The sequence below is a fragment of the Caenorhabditis briggsae genome (assembly GCF_000004555.2).
Source record: "Caenorhabditis briggsae complete genome, chrII, whole genome shotgun sequence".
Taxonomy (NCBI): domain Eukaryota; kingdom Metazoa; phylum Nematoda; class Chromadorea; order Rhabditida; family Rhabditidae; genus Caenorhabditis; species Caenorhabditis briggsae.
The window spans coordinates 4,681,631-4,700,432 of record NC_013486.2 but is presented as its reverse complement, the minus strand read 5'-3'; the positions used below and the strand labels follow the sequence as shown (position 1 = coordinate 4,700,432).

At 35.0% G+C, this 18,802-nt stretch overlaps 4 protein-coding genes across 4 annotated transcripts; 3 read left to right on the top strand and 1 right to left on the bottom strand.

Annotated features, from left to right (window-relative positions):
• Positions 1-608: 608 nt before the first annotated feature.
• On the top strand, positions 609-2,169 carry Cbr-ceh-7 (the record flags this gene model as incomplete). The annotated part of the gene is made up of 2 exons (XM_002646634.2): positions 609-770; positions 2,113-2,169. The coding sequence occupies 2 exons, from the start codon at positions 609-611 to the stop codon at positions 2,167-2,169; spliced, it is 219 nt and encodes a 72-aa protein (XP_002646680.2).
• Positions 2,170-4,160: 1,991 nt separating this feature from the next.
• Positions 4,161-7,898, top strand: Cbr-sphk-1 (the record flags this gene model as incomplete). The annotated part of the gene is made up of 7 exons (XM_002646633.2): positions 4,161-4,254; positions 4,983-5,114; positions 5,169-5,543; positions 5,926-5,997; positions 6,047-6,153; positions 6,720-7,070; positions 7,758-7,898. 7 exons carry the CDS (start codon positions 4,161-4,163, stop codon positions 7,896-7,898), a joined length of 1,272 nt encoding a protein of 423 aa, XP_002646679.2.
• A 364-nt stretch (positions 7,899-8,262) lies between these two features.
• On the top strand, positions 8,263-14,229 carry CBG11120 (the record flags this gene model as incomplete). Its single annotated transcript, XM_002646632.1, has 7 exons — positions 8,263-8,419; positions 9,244-9,439; positions 10,317-10,661; positions 10,711-11,018; positions 11,246-11,532; positions 12,411-12,773; positions 14,083-14,229. 7 exons carry the CDS (start codon positions 8,263-8,265, stop codon positions 14,227-14,229), a joined length of 1,803 nt encoding a protein of 600 aa, XP_002646678.1.
• Positions 14,230-14,446: 217 nt separating this feature from the next.
• Positions 14,447-18,547, bottom strand: CBG11119 (the record flags this gene model as incomplete). The annotated part of the gene is made up of 8 exons (XM_002646631.2): positions 14,447-14,655; positions 15,278-15,490; positions 15,847-16,065; positions 16,456-16,791; positions 17,208-17,423; positions 17,537-17,735; positions 18,269-18,336; positions 18,391-18,547. The coding sequence occupies 8 exons, from the start codon at positions 18,545-18,547 to the stop codon at positions 14,447-14,449; spliced, it is 1,617 nt and encodes a 538-aa protein (XP_002646677.2).
• Positions 18,548-18,802: the final 255 nt, after the last annotated feature.

Genomic DNA, 18,802 nt, shown 5'->3' with positions numbered 1-18,802 from the left:
ATGTGGGAAATTTTATTTTACACATTTTTATAATTTAAAATTTTTATGTGGCTTTTTGGGTTTTGGAGATGTTGGTCTTTAAAAACACTGTATCCGACCCGCCGCTCGCTTGCACCATATCGACTTCAAGCTTTAAAGGCGCATATCTCCAAAACCCAAAAAGATACCAAACAGTTGTCAACTACAAAATTAAAGTTTGACTTGTGTTTAGTGTACTCTGAAATTTTCAGACAAGTCTGAAAATTTTGAACTATTTTTTAGGACTCTGAAGTTAGCAATTTTCTACCGAAAAAATCGAAAAAATCGAAATTGTCAATGGGTACCTTAGAGCCAGGTGAGCCAGAATTCTGAAATCCCTTGTGCAAACGTATTACGAGATGTCGAAGTTTTCAAATCATTTCTAACTTTTCCATTTTCATCACATTTTTTTTCGTATCATCACCATTCTCCAATTAAATCATGTCTCCCTAATAAAACATGTCAAAAACGAAGAACGTATTATATCATTGTATATACAACAACCCGTAATTTCGATTTCACAAAACGGGCGGTCTTTTGTATATATGGAACAGCAGCCCCCCTAATAGATGTCTTTCACACATTCCATGATGTCCCGGACAGGACAACCAGCCGCCAGAATTCCTAGAAGACGTACGACGTTTACTGTAGAGCAATTGTATCTTCTGGAGATGTACTTTGCACAGAGTCAGTATGTTGGATGTGAGGAACGAGAGAGATTGGCAAGGATTTTGAGTTTGGATGAGTATCAGGTTCGTGGTTATGCACTTTAAATTTATTTACACCTTACGTTGGAGATCAATTATTTCAATTTCTATGCGAGATATCAAAAATTTGTCAACTGATAAAATGTTTGTGAGACTTTGATTAACAATTTATTAGTTAACAACTTTTTTATATCTTTCACAGAAACCAAGATAAATTCGCTCAAAGTTAAAAGTTAGAGAGCTGTCGACCTAATTTTAAGTATTTTTAGTTGAAAATTATCAACTTTGAATGCACACGAAACATATTAAACATTGTTGGATCAGACTGAAACTTTCAGAGTATAGTTAACAAAAGTAGAGCTTCAATGTTGTAGTTGACAACTTTTTTGTAACTTTTTTGGTTTTTGAGATATGCGCCTTTAAAGATGAAAGCCGCTTCAAGGCATGAGAGAAGGAGGAGGGGAGGTTACGGTATTTCAAAGACATATCTCAATAACCAAAAAAATTACAAAAAAGTTGTCAATTACAATAGAAGCTATATATTTAATAAGTAGACCTGGGAATTGAATTTTCAGACAATTAAAAAAATCCTGGGTTTAAAATTTGACCATTCCCAGTTCTACTTATTTTTAGTTGAAAAAGTTGTAATATGCCAATTACAGATGTTTAAAAAGCATATCAGACATTGTCAGGTCAAACTGAAAAATTTGTAAGTCTACTAAACAAAAATAGAAATTCAAGTTTGTAAATGACAACTTTTGCGTAACTTTTTCGGTTTTTGAGATATGCGCCTTTAAAGATGGAAGCCGCTACCGTGCAACTGAGAAACTTGATTATGAGAAGGATTTTTAAAGGCGCATATCTCCAAAACTACAAAAAAGTGGCCAACTACAAAAATGAAGCTCTATTTTTGTTTAGTATAATATACAATTTTCAGACAAATCGAAAAATTCTTAACCACTATTGTAGAGCTCCAAAGTTGATCATTTCTCAATAAAAATAGACAGAAGTAAAAGCTAGCTGGTATGAAAAATGTCAGGTACCGTACTCCAAAAAATATATTAACTGGGCAACAAGTATCCAGCAATAGCCTCAAAACTTAAAAACTCCAAAGTTTGTCTACTTTTAAGAATTTTTAAGAAAAAATATTATCGCGGTTGGAAAAGCCGTGTATCCTTGGTGTAATGTACTTTCAAATTTGAGGCAATTTATCTCGCTATCTGTGAAAGGTATCGAAAAATGGTCAACTATGAAAATATTAATTATGATGTCAAAAACATTTTCATAGTTGATCATTTTTAGATATCTTTCACAGGAACCGAGATATGCTGACTCAAATTTTACCCAGACCAACTTCCTCTGAAAATTTTCCGATTTTAATTTTCAGGTCAAAATCTGGTTTCAAAACCGTCGGATTCGTATGAGACGTGACGCCAATAAATGATAATTTCCTTTTTTCTGTAAATAAACAATAAACATCACCCCATTTTCAATCATTTTATTTGTCAGAAAAATAAATTTAATCGTTCTGAATTTTCCGTTTTTTCAGTGACACTCAAGTTTGATCAGTACGACGGAAGGCTCCTCGCAAGCAGAAAGAATGTCAACTGACTTTTTTCGATACTGATAAGAATAATAACCGGAAAACAAATTTGTGATGTTGGCTGGTTTTTCAAACATCAAACTTGCTAAACTTTTGTCTATTTTTATTTCACTCAAATGAAATAGCCCCTCAACTTTGAAACAATTCATCTGGCTTTCTGTGAAAGATATCAAGAAGTGGCCAACAGACAAAATGTTTTTGATAACATGATAAATGTTTTGCTAGCTGTCCACTTTTTGGTATATTTTACAGGAAATGAGATATATGAGTTCAAAGTTTACCATAAAAAACCGTGGCGATAGGTCCCACAGCGACAACTATCGTAACTTAAAAATAGTAGTTTTTTTGCATTTTTTTTACTTTATGCATTTTTTTTATTTTCTTAATTTTTGGGCGTTTTCAGTCAATTTTTATTTCCCGACTTATTTGTGAAAAAAAAAACACAATCAGGAAATTAATGAACTCAAATTTTAGAACTTTTGGTATTTTCAGAATGCTTGAACTGTCCGGATTTCTATAAATTTAAGAAAATCCAAAAACCCTAAGAATTCCAAATATTCCAAAAATTTTGTAAGAATTCCAAAAATTCTAAAATTTGAGTTTTTGAACTTCTCAATTTCTCTGTAATTGAGCATTTTCGGAATTTTTCCATAAAAGTTCGAAAATCAAAATTGTAGATAGTGAAAAATTGACTCTAACTTCTGTAATAGAAGGCTCCTCCTGTGAAATATATCAAAACGTCTGACAAAATGTATTTCATATACTGATAAGCATTTTTCAGTTGACCACTTTTTGATATCTTTTCTCGACGTCCCACAAAGTATCCCACAAAGTTCGGAAATTCTAAAAAATCTTCTAGAAATTTCATTTCCAACCTATTAAAAATCAACAACAACACTTCCTTGTTGACATTTGCTTTTCACAGTGACCAATAGCAAAAAGGCTCTCCCGTAGTACTAACCAACCCTTTTAAAAGTACCCTATATTTGCTCTTTTTTTTCTCTCTCTCTCTCTCTCTCCGCGCGGTGGTCACTCTAGACCTTGTTAAGTATACTTTATGCTTCTTCCCGGAATTCGATTTTCCGTGGAATTTCTGAATATGAAATTTATTCCTTATCACCCACTGATAATTGTCACAGTATTCTTCCATTAACCCAGTCTACAATAGACTGGTTCTTCTTCCTCTCCTTTTTTTTGTCCTCCCTTCCTCTTCCTCCTAATTGCCCTTTTTCCCAATTCAACCTATCTTTTGTTTTTTTATTTTTGGCATTATTTCTAGCCACGTGATTTGAATGGTGGTCTATATTTTATTTTGTATTCAGTTTTTAATGTTTTCTCAATTTTTTAACGATTTGTTTCTTGTCCCCTTCTCTCCGTGAGCAAATATTAAAGTGTGTAGTGTCCTTTTTCTCTGCCTAGCAACACAAATTTTGTGACCTTTTAAAGGCGCATAACCTCTTCGGAATTTTTGATTGAGCTCTACAAAATCATGATAGATTTAAGGAATTTTGAATATTGGGTTTTCAGCAAAAAAAAACTAACTACTTTAACTACAATTATCAAGATGTTAATACAACAATGCAAACATTTCCCTATTTCTCTGCCACCCTCTCTATTTTGCCCACTTTCTCGCACCCTTTACCTCACAACTCATCATCTCGACCACCCTGTTCCCAATGTTCCTAATAGTATTCACCATATATGAAAACTACCAAAAATGTCTTACCCCATCGCTACTAACCATCTTCAGTCTAACTATCAAGCGAAATCTAACACGAATTTGGAGTATGCAGGGCTCTCCGACGAAAAAGTGCTCCTTTTGTCACAATCAAATGGGCGCCACAATTTGCTGCTGCTGCCGATCGGAGCAAGAGCAGAATGAGCAGCTAACGAGTGTGATATTGAGCAGAGAGCCGCCGCCGAAAGGTTTGGTTTTTTCCTTTGAAAAATTGAGCTTTAAAACTTTTCTATATTTTTTCTACATTTTTCTTATATTTTTTTTCAAATTTCGCATTTCAAAATATGATTCCGACAGTCTTTTACACTGATACAACCCGGAAAATCGACTAATTTCGCCAATTTTCTTTCTATCGAAAATCACTGATTTATATATTTTTTTCCAGGACTTAATCTATTTATTGAAGTCTTTAAAGCTTTTTTCTCAAAAATTCTAAGAATTTCAACCAAAAACCACACATTTCTCCGAAAATTATTTTTTTTCTCTTCAAAAATTATTTTGTGCATTATTGCGTCATTTCCGGAGCCTTCGGTGCGTTGTTGTCGTGAATTTCGGTGTTTTTCTACCATAAGCTGAAATTATTTTTTCAAAAAAAAAAGGTTTTTAAGAAAAACAGAATTTCCTGCTGAAAAAATGCGGAATTTTCAAGAAAAAATGTAATAATAGATAAAAAACAAAAAATTTGAACCCGAAAAACCGGTAAATCGGACGATTAAGTAGCAACTTTGGTCGCTGATCGGTCAGCAAGACCGCCCGTTGTAATGCGGAATAAATCGATATTTCGAACGACCTCTTGAGGTATCTCTCACCTAAAAATTGCAAAAAATCACAAAAAATTCGCTCAAAAATGGAAGGTTCGGTCTAAAATTTCCCAAACTTTTGAGAAGAAAAAAAATAAATTCGAAAACAAATTCAGAACAATGTCGAGGCTCACTTCTGGTCTTTATCAATCCACACAGCGGCCGGGGCAAAAGTTTAGAGACCTTTGCGCATACAGTCGCTCCGAAACTCGATAGGAGTCTTATTCGATATGAAGTCGTGGTCACTAGTGAGTCAATTTTTCAATGATTTTTAATATTTTTTGCTATTTTCAAATTTTCAGCCGGTCCAAACCACGCGCGAAATGTGTTGATGACAAAGACAGATCTCGGAAAATTCAACGGAATTTTGATACTTTCCGGTGATGGATTGGTTTTCGAGGCCCTAAACGGAGTACTCTGCCGTGAAGATGCGTTCAGAATATTCCCAAATCTACCCATTGGAATTGTTCCCTCTGGTTCTGGAAACGGTCTTTTGTGCTCAGTTTTATCAAAATACGGCACAAAAATGAACGAAAAATCGGTGATGGATCGAGCGCTGGAAATTGCCACGTCACCAACGGCGAGAGCTGAATCCGTCGCGTTGTATTCTGTAAAAACGGAAACGGCCACCTATGCGGCGTTCTTGTCGATCGGTTGGGGTCTTATGGCTGATATAGGTGTGTTTTTGAGAGGAAATTCGAGATTTTCGATAGTTTTTAGGACAGGAAATCTAAATTTTCGAAATCAAAAAAATTGGAAAAGAAAATTTTCAGAAAAAAGGCTCAAAAATAGAAAAAAAAAAATGTTTTTTTGGCTCAAACTCTTTATAAAAATGGCAAAAATCACTCAAAAATCTTCAATTTCAGCCTAGAAATCGTATTTCCTGTCAAAAATCTTTGAAAAAAACATTTTTTTTTAACCGAAAAAATCGGATTTTTCTGCCTATAAACAGGGATTTTCGGTTGGAAATTTCGATATTTTCAAGCTCTAAAATAGAAAATTTCAGAAAAATGTCCGTTTTTCAGATTTTTTCAATCCTAAAAATCTCATTTTTTCCAGACATCGAAAGTGAAAAATGGCGAAAACTCGGTGGTCATCGATTCACACTGATGGGCTTCATTCGCAGTTGTAGTATGTCAAAAATCCTTAGAAAAAATCTGAAAAAACCTAAAAATTCCAGATCTGCGCTCGTATAAAGGCCGACTGACGTATAGACCATATAAGGCCAGAGGTTATACTCCATCGTCGAACGTCTTCAGTATTTATGATAAAACTACACAGCAAAGGGTGAGATATATTCGAAAAATTGAGGAAAAATTACTAAAAATCATAAGAAAATGCTCAAAAATCCGTAAAAAATCGGTTGAAAATGACTGAAATTCGTCAAAAATCATAAAAATTGACAAAAATGATCAAGATATGCTTGAAAAATGTCCAAAAATCAGTGAAAAATCGGTTAAAAATGCCTGAAAATCATCGAAAATCCGATAAAATTTGACTTAAAAATGGACAAAATGAGGAAAAAATAATTTTTTCAAATTTTTTTTTGTAAAATTACTACAATTGGGCCATAAATTCCCAAAATTGACTGCTGAATCAGGCTAAAATAAGCTAAAAATAAACAAATTTAGGGCAAATTCAGCGAAAAATTGGGTGAAATGAACCAATTACCTATGAAAAAGGTTCAAATACCTATAAAACAGGTTCAAATACCTATAAAAATGGTCCAAATTTCTGTAAAAAAGGTCTAAATACCTATAAAATACCTATAAAAGGTCAAAAAAAAATAATAAATCACTAAAATCGAGTTTTCCATCCCAAATTTATCGAAATCGACCTTTAAAACTTTCTAGATTGACGACTCCACCGCCATCACAATTCCATCGTTCGCGGATTCAGAAGACGAGGAAAAACATCTAAAAAATCAGAAGACAACATGGACACTTCATGATTCAGAAGACACGACGTCATCTGAATCAGAATCCGATGAAGAAGTGGTGATAGAGGACGATTTCATCAATATGTACGCAGTGACTCTATCGCATATCGCCGCCGACGGACCGTTCGCGCCGAGTGCCAAATTAGAGGATAATCGGATTCATTTATCGTACATTTTGTGGAAGGATATTGGTACTCGAGTGGATATTGCAAAGTATTTGTTGGCGATTGAGCATGAGACTCATTTGGATTTGCCCTTTGTTAAGGTGGGATTTTTGGCTTTTTGTAAAAATTTGAGTTCGAAAAAATGACGCAATTGGAAATTGAAAAACTAAAAATTAAAAAAAAGGAAATCTAAGAATTTCAAGAATCTTGAAATTTCAAAATTTCAGGATCACTTTCCCGTTCCTAAGATTCTTCAGATCCTAGAAGAGTCACGAAATTTTTTTTTTGAATTCCCGCCAAAACTGAAAATTCTAGGCCAATTCTCGAAAAGTGTTAAAATCAATTCGAAAAAAATTGCAATTTTAGTGGGAATTGAAAAAAGGATTTGAGAAAATCAAAATTGGTTTTTCTTGAATTTTTGCAAAATTTTTAGACCTTTTTTAGTATTTTCAGCTATTTTTGAAGATTCTTTTTCAATTTTTCCGGTTTTTTGCCTGAAATTTGATGGGACGGTATTTGATTCTTTAAAAAATAAAATAAAATAAAATCTCTAATTCTTTAAAAAATCTCGGATTTTCTGGATCTTTGATATCTTGAGATTTCGCACATTTTTTGAAATTTTAAGAATTTTTGAAAATCCCAGATTTACCAAAATTCTTGAATCTCTAGTTTGCGAAACTCCTAAAGTTTCCAAGTTCCCAAAAATGCATACTTGTAACGGGCCGAGCTTTTTTCCAAATTTCGGAAGCCCGGCCCGTTACAAGTATGCAAAATCACCAAATTTTCAGCGCGTCGAAGTGTCCTCAATGAAACTGGAAGTGCTCAGCGATGGCTCGTACGTGGTGCTAGATGGCGAAGTCGTCGAAACGAAATCCATTCAAGTGTCATCGACCCGAAATAATATTTGTGTTTTTTCATCAACTGCCTAGAGATTTTTTCTATTTTTCTCCCCTTTTAAATTGTTTATCCGCCTTTTTCCCTTATCAATTTCCTCCTTTTTTTCTTTTTTTTTGCCCAACCGGTTTCGTGTACAAACAACAATTTATGTGATTCCCCTGTGTAGTTTTCTTTTCCTTTTTTTGCTTCTTATTATTTTTCAAGGGTCCTTTTCTTCTACTTTTTTGCCTTTTTCATGAAAAACTATGTTTTTTTAATCCAATTTTGTTCTCAAGTAGTATAGAGGTTCTATAGATTTTCGATTCGAAATGTCCGAATTTCACCAATTTTTACTTTGCTTTTTCCTTTTTTTTCCAACGAAAAATCTCAAAAACTTCGAAATTTTAAAGCCAAAAAATGCACCATCTGGCTAAAATCAGATCTCTCCGCCATCACCAAAAACGATGTTTCAATTGGAGAGATTCGATGCGGGAAGGCACGTTTTCGGCGGATATTCAGGAGAATAAACCGACGCATATTATCGTTGGTGCTGGAAGTGCTGGATGTGTTTTGGGTGAGAATTGGCTGAAAATTTGGCTAAAAATGGGCCAAAAATTTGCAAATAAAACATTAAAAAATAAGAAAAAAAGAATTGAAAATAGAGGAAAAATTAGTTAAAAATGGAGAAAAATGCGCTGAAAATTAAGAAAAAATATGCAAAAAAGACAGGAAAAATGAGCTAAAAATGGAGAAAAATTAGCTAAAAATAGAGATAATTAGGTTGAAAATAGAGAAAAAATAGTTAAAAATCGGAAATAAATGAGCTAAAAATTAAGCAAAAATGAACAAAAAATAGAGAAAAAATGATGTAAAATTAGAGAAAAAAAATGGGTTTACAAATAGGAGGAATGAATTAAAAATTGGCTGAAAATGAGCTAAAACTTAGAAAAAAAAATCTGAAAATTAGAGAAAATTATTTTTTTAAAAAAATGGGCTAAAAATTGAGAAAAATTCAAAAAATAAACGAAAAATAGAGACTGTCGAAAATCAATTAAAAATAGGTGTTTTTCATGAAAAAAGACCGAAAAAAGTTCACAAAAATCATAAATTTGGTTAGAATCTTCTAAAAATAGGCTAAAAATAGAAAAAACAGGCTGAAAAGTAGATTTTAGGGGTGAAATATGCTAAAAAATTCGTGCGAAAAAAGTCTGAAAATCTGAAAATTTCAATCAAAAATCAATGGTATTTTACTTATTTTCACTGAATTTTTGCAAAAACATTAAAAAAAAACGGAACATCCGGCAAAAAATCAGCAAAAATTCTGGGTTTAAAATCTAGAATTTGTGAATTTCAAAGAAAAACCAAAATTTCTTTTTTCCGATTTTCCCCAATTTCCAGCGAACCGTCTAACGGAAGACCCCTCAAATCGAGTATTGCTCATCGAAGCGGGTCCAATCGATCATAAATGGGACTGGCGGATTCATATGCCGGCCGCTTTAATGTACAATTTGTGCTCGGAAACCTATAATTGGCACTATCATACGACGGCACAGAAGAATCTGGGAAATCGAACGTTTTATTGGCCGAGAGGAAGGTTTGTGGAGCTGTTTTAGGGGGTTTTAAAGCGATTTTTGCACCTAAATATATACTGTAACATCATAAAAAATGCGTAGAAAAATATAAAAATTCACATAGAAATCAACGATAAATTCAAAAAAAAAAGAAAAACTTCGAAAAATGCCCGTTTTGGATTTTTGCAAAGTTTTGAAACTTTTTCGGTTTTTCAGCTATTTTTTTCTATATCTGGAAACTTCTAGAAGGTTCTCGAAATTTTTTTTGAATTCCCGCCAAAACTGAAAACTCTGAAAAATTGGCGATTTTTCGAAAAAGAAATTTTTTTTGCAAAATTTTTTGACCTTTTTAGGTTTTTCAGCTATTTTTGTAGTTTCTTTTTCGATTTTTCCGAGTTTTTTCCTTAATTGGACGGGACGGTATGCGCGAAGATTACTGTAGATTACTGTAGAAAACCACTTTCCTCTTTTTGTTTTTTTCTTTCCAAGCACAATTTTTGTCTGCATTTTGACGTGATTGTGTTTGCAAAAAAGACTACAAAGGGAAATTTGGTTTTCTACAGTAACCTACAGTAATCTTCCGTCAAGAACACTTAAATTCCAGACGAAAAACCGGAAAAATCGAAAAATAACCTTTGAAATTTTTTTTCGAATTTTACATTTTCTGAATTTTTGTATTTTTGAATTCCCGCATTTCTGAATATTTGAATTTCTGAACTTTTCAATTTTTCGAATTTCTGAACTTCTGAGTTTTTGAATTTTAGAATATCTGAATTTCTGCATTTTTGAGTTTCAGAATTCTAGAATTTTCGGATTTTGAAGCGATTTTTTGAGAAATTTAAATTGGTAGCCGCGTCCTAGAAAACTCCAATTCTCACTAAGTCCAAAAAATTCTTCCAGAGTCTGGGGTGGAAGCTCAACGTTAAACGCAATGTGCTATGTCCGTGGCCACGCCTACGACTATGATCGTTGGGAGAGAGAAGAGGGTGCAGACGGATGGAGCTATTCGAATTGTCTTCCATATTTCAAAAAAGCAGAGACCTATTCACACGCCATCGGGCCAGATGACTCATATCGGGGATCCAATGGACCGCTTTTTGTGAAAAAAGGAGACGCAGAGAATCCACTACACAAGGCGTGGTTGAAAACGGGAAAGGAGCATTCGTTGGGATTTACGGAGGATATGAATGGAGAGAGACAGGAGGGTATCTCGACGATGGATATGACAATTCATAATGGGGAGAGGTTTGTTGTAGTGGGAAAACTCGCTCTATTGATAACTTCCCTTTTTCAGATGGTCCGCCTCCAAAGCGTACGTCCATCCGATTCGCAATCGTCCGAATCTAATCACCTCCTCAGGAATCACATGTACTCGAGTGCTTTTCGATAAAACCAAAGCGATTGGAATCGAATTTATCCGAAAATTAAATTTCGTTGGAACCGACTCCATTGATTCATATTCCCGCGAAAAAATCTATTGTCAAGGAGATGTGATTCTGGCTGGTGGCGCTATTAATACTCCACAAATTCTGATGCTTAGTGGAGTTGGACCGGCGGAACATTTGAGATCTCACGAGATCCCATTGGTTGTTGATTTGCCTGGTAAGTCGCAGAGATTTTCGGATTCGGCTCCGCGTCAATTCGAAAACACGACACTTTGAAACCAGTCATTCGCGGTTTCGAAACGACCGGGTGTCGCAGTTTCCAAATGACCGGTTTCGAAGTGTCGCGGTTTCGAAACGACTGGTTTCCTCTCCAAACGACTGGTTTCCTCTCGGATTCCGGGTTTCCTGTAATAAATTCCGAATTCAGACATTCCCGATTTTCAGGAGTCGGTCAGAATCTTCAAGATCATTTGGAGATCTATGTACAACAAGAATCCCTGAAACCAGTGACTTTATACAACAAAAGCTCATGGAGATTCCCGCATAATATGATCAAAATCGGTGTGGAATGGTTTACGAATCGAACGGGTCTCGGTGCGTCGTCTCATTTGGAAACTGGAGGATTCGCGAGATCTGATGAGACTGTCAGTCATCCAGATATTCAATTCCATTTCTTACCATCGACAGTACATGATGATGGGAGGACGAATGGAAAGTGTCATGGATATCAGGTACAGTACCCCACGGGCAATAAATACCGTAAACCGTTCACGGTCTAATAGGAAGCCAGCATACACTAGAAATTAGAGCCCAATTATCTCGATTTCTAAAAGAGATAAAATTTTGAATTTTTGCTTAAAATTTTCAGAAAAATCGAAAAATTCTAAACTGCAACTTTTTCAGGCCTCCAAATGTGACTAGAAAGCCAGCCTAGTCTAGAAAAAGTTGCAGTTTAGGATTTTTCGATTTTTCTGAAAATTATGAGCAACAATTCAAAAATTTTGGTATCATTTTGTAGGTAGTTTTGTAGATACTGTAGATAGCTAAGAACTAGAAAATCTGGACATTTTTGAATTTTTGGAATCTGGAAATCTGAAAATTCGAGGATCTTTGATTTTTGAAAAATCAAAAATCCCAAAAAATCGAAGATTTTTAAATTTGATTTTTAAGAATTTCAGAATCTCAAAATTTTAAAACTTCAGAATCACCGAAAATTCTGAAATTCAAAGGTTCGGGGATTCAGAATCTCAAAATTTCCAACTCCTAGAATTTAAGAATATACGAACATCCAGAATTCCAGAATCTTAGAATTTCAAAATTTCAGTATCCTAGAATCTCGAAATCTCAGAATTATAGAATTTCAAAATCTCTGAATCTTAAAGCTTTGAAGTCTCAAAAGCTCCGAATCTCCAAAAATCAAAATCGCTGAATTTCTGAATCCCTAAATTTCAGAAACTCAGAATTTCAAAAATTGCGGATTCTCAGAATCTAAGAATTTAAGAATCTCTGGATTTCAGAACCTCCAAATCTCCAAAAATCGAAAATTCAGAATTTCCAAAAAATTCAAAACACCATTATTTGTCAGCTTCAATATCCCAAAATTTTCCAGGTGCACGTCGGCCCAATGAGATCGAAATCCAAAGGATACATAATGCTACAAGCAAAGGATCCCCGTCGTGCTCCAATCATCAATCCAAACTACATGGATGAAGACGCGGATTGGCGGGAATTCCGAAAATGTATTCGACTCTCTCGAGAGCTCTTCGCCTCGCCAGCCTTCGATGAATTCCGTGGACGAGAGTTGGCACCGGGAGACAATTGTCAATCGGATGCGGATATTGATAAATTCGTAAAGGCGAAGGCCGCATCGGCTTATCATCCATCGTGCACTTGTAAAATGGGAAATGAGAATGATCGAATGGCGGTGGTGGATCCGAAAACGATGGGAGTGCATGGGACCGAGAATTTGAAAGTGAGGGATTTAGATCTCTGAAAATCCAGAGTTTAAAAAAAGGAGGTTCTGGAAATCCAGTCGAAAAACTAAACTGAAAATCTAGATTTCAGAAAATTCAAAAATTCAGAAAAATCCAAAAATCCAACGATTTTTTAAAGTCAAAATTTTCGAATTGCTAGTTTTGGAATTCAAAAATCATAGAAAAGAATCTCAAAAACTTAGAATTCTGGAATTACAGATTCTGAGAATCCTGAATTCTTGAATTTCAGATATTCAAAACTTTAACTTTTCTTTTTTAAAAATACCGTAATTTTTCATTTCTCAAATCTCGCCAATGAACATTCTACAGTAATCCCCTCTATTTTTCAAATCTACAGTAATCTATACTTTCCGACATTTTTAGCTATATTTTCAAAACTACCGTAATCTTCTATTTTTCATCTTCACTAATCAAAATTCTACAGTAATCTGTCCATTTCCTTCAAGTGTACAGTAATCCTATTGTCCTACAGTTTCCGTTCCACTTTCAAAATTACAGTATCCCGAAAAATTTCCATAGAAAATTCTAACACTTCTACAGTAGCCTCCTCTATTTTATAAAGCTACAGTAATCCAATTTTTCTAATATTTTAGCTCTATTTTCAAAACTATCGTAATCTTCTATTTTTCATCTGCAATAAACAAAATTCTACAGTAATCCCCTCTGTTTTTCGAAGCTACAGTAATTTTTTATTTTTCAGCTTACCAATGAAATTTCTACAGTAATCCCCTCTATTTTTATGGATCTACAGTAATCCTGTTTGATTTTACGGTATTCTGGAGTTTCATTATCACAAGTACAGTAATCCAGAACATTTCCACCAAAAATTATATAAATATCGACTATAATCTCCTCTATTTTTTGAAGCTACAGTAATCCAATTTTTCTAGAGTCTAAGTTTCATTTTCTCAAAACTACAGTAATCCAAGACATAATCACTGGAAAGTTATATAATTTCTACCGTAATCTTCTCTGTTACTTTAAAAATCTACAGTATCCCTCCCACGTTTCAAAAATTTAGGAGCCGAGATGAATTTAAGACTTCCTACAGTAATCCGTTCTAAATCGAAACTTTTTTTCTGTACCTTTTTCCTACAGTATCATTTCCACAGTAATCCTCAAAATCTAATGATGGAAGGAAGTCTAGAATTTCTAAACGCTACGGTATTTTCTACAGTAATCCCCTGTTCAAAATCTTCTCCATCATTCTACAGTAATCATTTTCTGAATCTGCAAAATGACCTGATAAGACGCAAAAATCTTTCTACCGTAATCCGCAATTTTCAGATCGTAGATGCGAGTGTAATGCCATCAATCGTCAGTGGAAATCTGAATGCTCCAGTGATAATGATGGCGGAACGGGCGGCCGATTTGATAAAACATAAAAAACAAATGCTGCCGAAGGCGGACGTCAAAGTTTGGAGCCATAAATAATTAATACTAGATTTTTGATTTTTTTTTTCTGTAGATTTTAGAATCTTATCACTAGATAATATAAGAATTTATTTATTTATTTGTTCTTTTTTTTATAAAATTGTTGATTCTATTTTTGACTGAATAGCTATTAAAATATGTATACACAATGATTAAAAGTACCGGTATCAATTTTGGGGGCTGGAGTGGAAGAATCAATTGTAATAGAACGTAGGAATTAATAGAAAATAGCAATTAGAAGAGCCAGAATTGTGGAAAACTTGAAAGTTTGAATTCCAGAATTTTCAGGTTCCGTCGAGGTAGGTGGAGATTCAGAAGACGTTTTTGGGGGCGGTTCTGGTGTTGGAATTTGATGCATTTTGGAGGTTTCTGATGGTGGTTGATGGGTGGTGGGGGTGGAGACGACGGTCATTGGTTCCAGGCGGTCTGAGAAATAGCTTTTTTGAGATTTTTTTGGAAAATTTGAAATTCAGATTTTTTAGTTTTTGTGATTTCTGGAATTCCTGAATTAGCAAAATTTTAAATTTCAGAAGTTCCGAATTTTTAATTTTTCGTTTCTGAATCTCAAGATTTTCTGAGAATTCCTGAATTTTAAAAATTTTCGATTTTTTGGAAATTTTTGTTTTTTCAGAATGTTCAAAACTTCCGAAAATTCAGGATTCTGAAATCCCGAATTATCGAATTTCTGAATTTCCGAATTTCTGAATTTCTGAATTTCTGAATTTCTGAACTTCTGAATTTCTGAACTTCTGAATTTCTGAATTTCTGAATTTCGGAATTACTGAACTTCTGCATTTTTGAATTTCTGAATTTCTGAATTTCTGGACTTCTGAATTTCTGAATTTCTGAACTTCTGAATTTCTGAATTTCTGAATTTCTGAATTTCTGAATTTCTGAATTTCTGAATTGTTCATTTTTTTTTTCAAATTTCAGAACTTCCGAAGTTCGTATTTTTTGAATTTGTATTTTTGGAAATTTGGACATTCCTTCTTTCTATGAATTAAAACATCCGAAGATCCTAGAATTCACCAAATTTTCCATCACTCACCATGTACAACATTCTTAACACCAAAAGCCAACTCATTAGTCGCTAAAATCTTCGGCTGTTGTTGCTCAAAAGTGACATTCACAGTTTCAGCCAATTTCAGCTTCTCCACTCCTCTATTCGTTCCTTGGAAGGAACTTCCCATCTGAGTGTCTCCTTTCGACCAGACGATTAGAATCTCATTTGGTCCCAATGGATGATCAGTCGGCTCGAATTCTGAACATTTCTTCATTATTTACAGTGCATAGGTCCGCTTAAAAACTACAGTAGGCTTTGGTGGATGACACTGAAACTTTCAAAGTGCACTGAACGAAAACAGAGATTAATTTTGTAGTTTAGCACTTTTTTGTCACTTTTTTGGTTTTTGAGGTGTGCGCCTTTAAAATACCGTATCCTCCTCTCCTCCCACTGTAGCGGCTTCCATCTTTAAAAATCTCAAAAACCAAAAAGGCTACAAAAAATTTTTCAACTGCAAAAATGAAGCTCTATTCTAGTTCAGTACACTCTAAAATTTTCAGACTTATCTAACAAAATCTACAGTATGTTTTAGACATCCAAAGTTACTACCCTACCTCTCAATTCTCTCCTAAACATCACAATCGACCGTCCATCTTGTTGTGTACCGTAGGCAGCTGATAGACTCATTTCACCGTCATACCAATAGTCTTCCAATGGTGTCGATCTGTCACGAGAGTAAAAATCGGAAATGAAGAGGCGTCCGTTTCGAACGGAAGCCATGATCACATCAACACAATCCATGGGGTGGAGAGAGGATTTTAGACCGAGCTCCGCTGAAAAATATTGGAATTTTTGAAAAAAAAAAGAGTCTTCAAATACTGGAATAGGTGCTTGATCTTTTGGTTATCAGAACTCTCAAAGTTATTTAACCCTAGAAATTGAAGAAAGAACTAAAATACAGTAAACAGTGCTTTGAACTTTGAGCCAATTTATCTCGCTTCTTGTGAAAGATAACAAAAATTGATTAAATGATAAAATGTTTGTCATAATATCAAAAAGTATTTTATCAGTTGTCAAATTCCTGATATCTCGCAAGGAAGCCAAGAAAAATTCGCTCAAACTTGACGGTAGTTCAGGGAGAAAAAGTGGGTTTTATTTTTTAAACTAAAATTCACCACTTTCAACTAAACTTTCAACAAGTAAGAAAACATATCCAAACTCACTGAATCCATTATTCTTCGGCATCACGGGCTTTGCTACAAACTCTCTCCTCGCCATCTGATCCATCTCGCTGATCCTTCCCCTCGTATCTTCTAAAATTGGAAACAGCCGACACGAAGTACTCAGCTCCGTTGGTCTCCATCCCAATGACAACCAATTCTGGGTGTCGAAATCCAGAATCACCTCGACTTCATTCTCGACTCTTCTCGAATAGATTCGATCATTGGCTGATAGATCATGACGCTGATAGCAACGTGGATTGAACATTCCGTAGAGTGGAAGATCAGCAGCCACTGGCTCATCATAGGCAAAGCAGTGATCGTTTTGGGAATTGAATTCTGGTTATTAAAATTTGGATTTGATTCATTAAGATTAAGGGTCAAACTGGATTTTTTGTGAACCAGGTGTCTCCAGTTAACTAAGTCTGAAATCGGGCAAACGGGGCAAGGATTCAAACATGGCCCTGCTTTAACTTTGAGCTCAATTATCTCGGATTCTATAAGAGGTATTTAAAATTTGTCAACTGATAAAATGTTTGTCACATTATCACTAACATTTTATCAGTTGACCACATTCTGATATCTTTATGATGAACCGAGATAAGTGAGCTTAAATGGAACATTTAGCCCCTACGGTCCCCCATTTTGGGAGGTTTGGGACACAGAGCAAGAATAAAGTTGGGTGACTCTTGCCCAATTATTTACTCGTTCCTTGCCCATCACCTGCCCATATCTTGCCCATCCTTTGCACTTACTCTGATCACACCGCTGCCCAAAGAATCCGTAAGAGCAAAAACATCGCTTCTTGATCAGTGACTCCGGCTGATCCACACACATTCCACCGTTCAGACAATCGTCATTCGTCTCACATTGCGCAAAATATTGGCATTGATTGCCGGTAAAACCGGATTCACACTGACATGTTGAATTCATCATACTGCCACGTTGACTGCATTGCTCATCGGATTTGACTGGAAGAATTCGATTTTTAGAGATGGAGATTTTGAAACTTTGGGCTTCTCGCTTAGCTACGTTGAGCTCCAAAAACTTGGGCACATCTTACAGTACCCCAACAATGACTTACCACTTGCCCTAACAACATTAACATCTGCACATGATCGAAAAACTTTTCCGTTCTGCATGACTTGCTCAATGAGCAACATACACTGCTCACAAGGGCTTCGCAGTTTTATATTCTGGAAAGTTTCCATCTCGGTGATCACTCCGGGTAGTTGCTCAACAGTAAGACCATCAGAATCCACGAGGCGGATACGGTAGGTGCTCTGGAAAACTTTTTAGGGAATTTTTTTAACTTTTGGACACTTTTTACTGAAGTTTTAAACTTCTCGCTTTCTGGATTTTCTATTTTTGAACTATCATCTAACTTCAGAATGAAGCGTGTGTTGATTACTGTAGTTTGAAAAATAGTCAACTTTGAAGGCCTACAAAAGTAGTTCTCAATTTTCGATAAGTCTGAAAATTTTAGAGTATTAAACAAAAGTAGAGCTTCAGTTTTGTAATTGACAACTTTTTTGTAGCTATTTCAGTTTTTGAGATATGCGCCTTTAAAATACCGTATGGTCCTCTCCTCATTCTCTCTTGCACTGCAGCGGCTAGTAAGCTTCACCATATTTAAAGGCGCATATCTCAAAAACCAAAAAATTTGACAACTGCAAAATTAAAGCTCTGTTTTTGTTTAGCCCATTCTGAGATTTTCAGACAAATCGGAAAATTCTGGAATACTTTTGTAGGGCTCTAAAGTTGACTCTTTTCGCTATGGATTGGTTTCCTGTTCGTCCAGATGTCTGCAACTCACATTTGAAGAAGATGGTGTAATCCATGAGACGTTATACGACTCTCCAATATGAAATGTGGTGTAGAACGCTGAATTTTTTTCGTTTTTGAAACTTCGGATTTTCAGTAATCTGAGATTCTTACGTTTTGTAGGTTTTGGCACTCCACATGGTGGCATTGTGAGGTCATCAGGAAGATAGTCGAGAGGAGGAAATCTAGCTTGTGGGTAGGTCAAAAGAACACTGGAGATCACTGATGGAGTGATGATGGCCATCAGGAGGAGAAACACGGAACAGGACATCTGGAAGTGGGGAAATATGGACAAATGGGTAGAGAGAGAGAAGGGGGAAGAGGCGGAGGATATAAAGAGTTTGGTAAAGTCTTAGTTTTTGAACTATTCTAAGGGTTCCTAGAATTTTTAGATTCCTAGAACTTTAAGATTTTAGTTTTTTATTTAGAGTGTTATTGAACTCTTGGTATCTCAGAAGTTTGACTGTCTTAAATTTAGTGAAGTTCAGAACCTGAGAATCGGAATGCGGAATTTTCAAAAATCGGG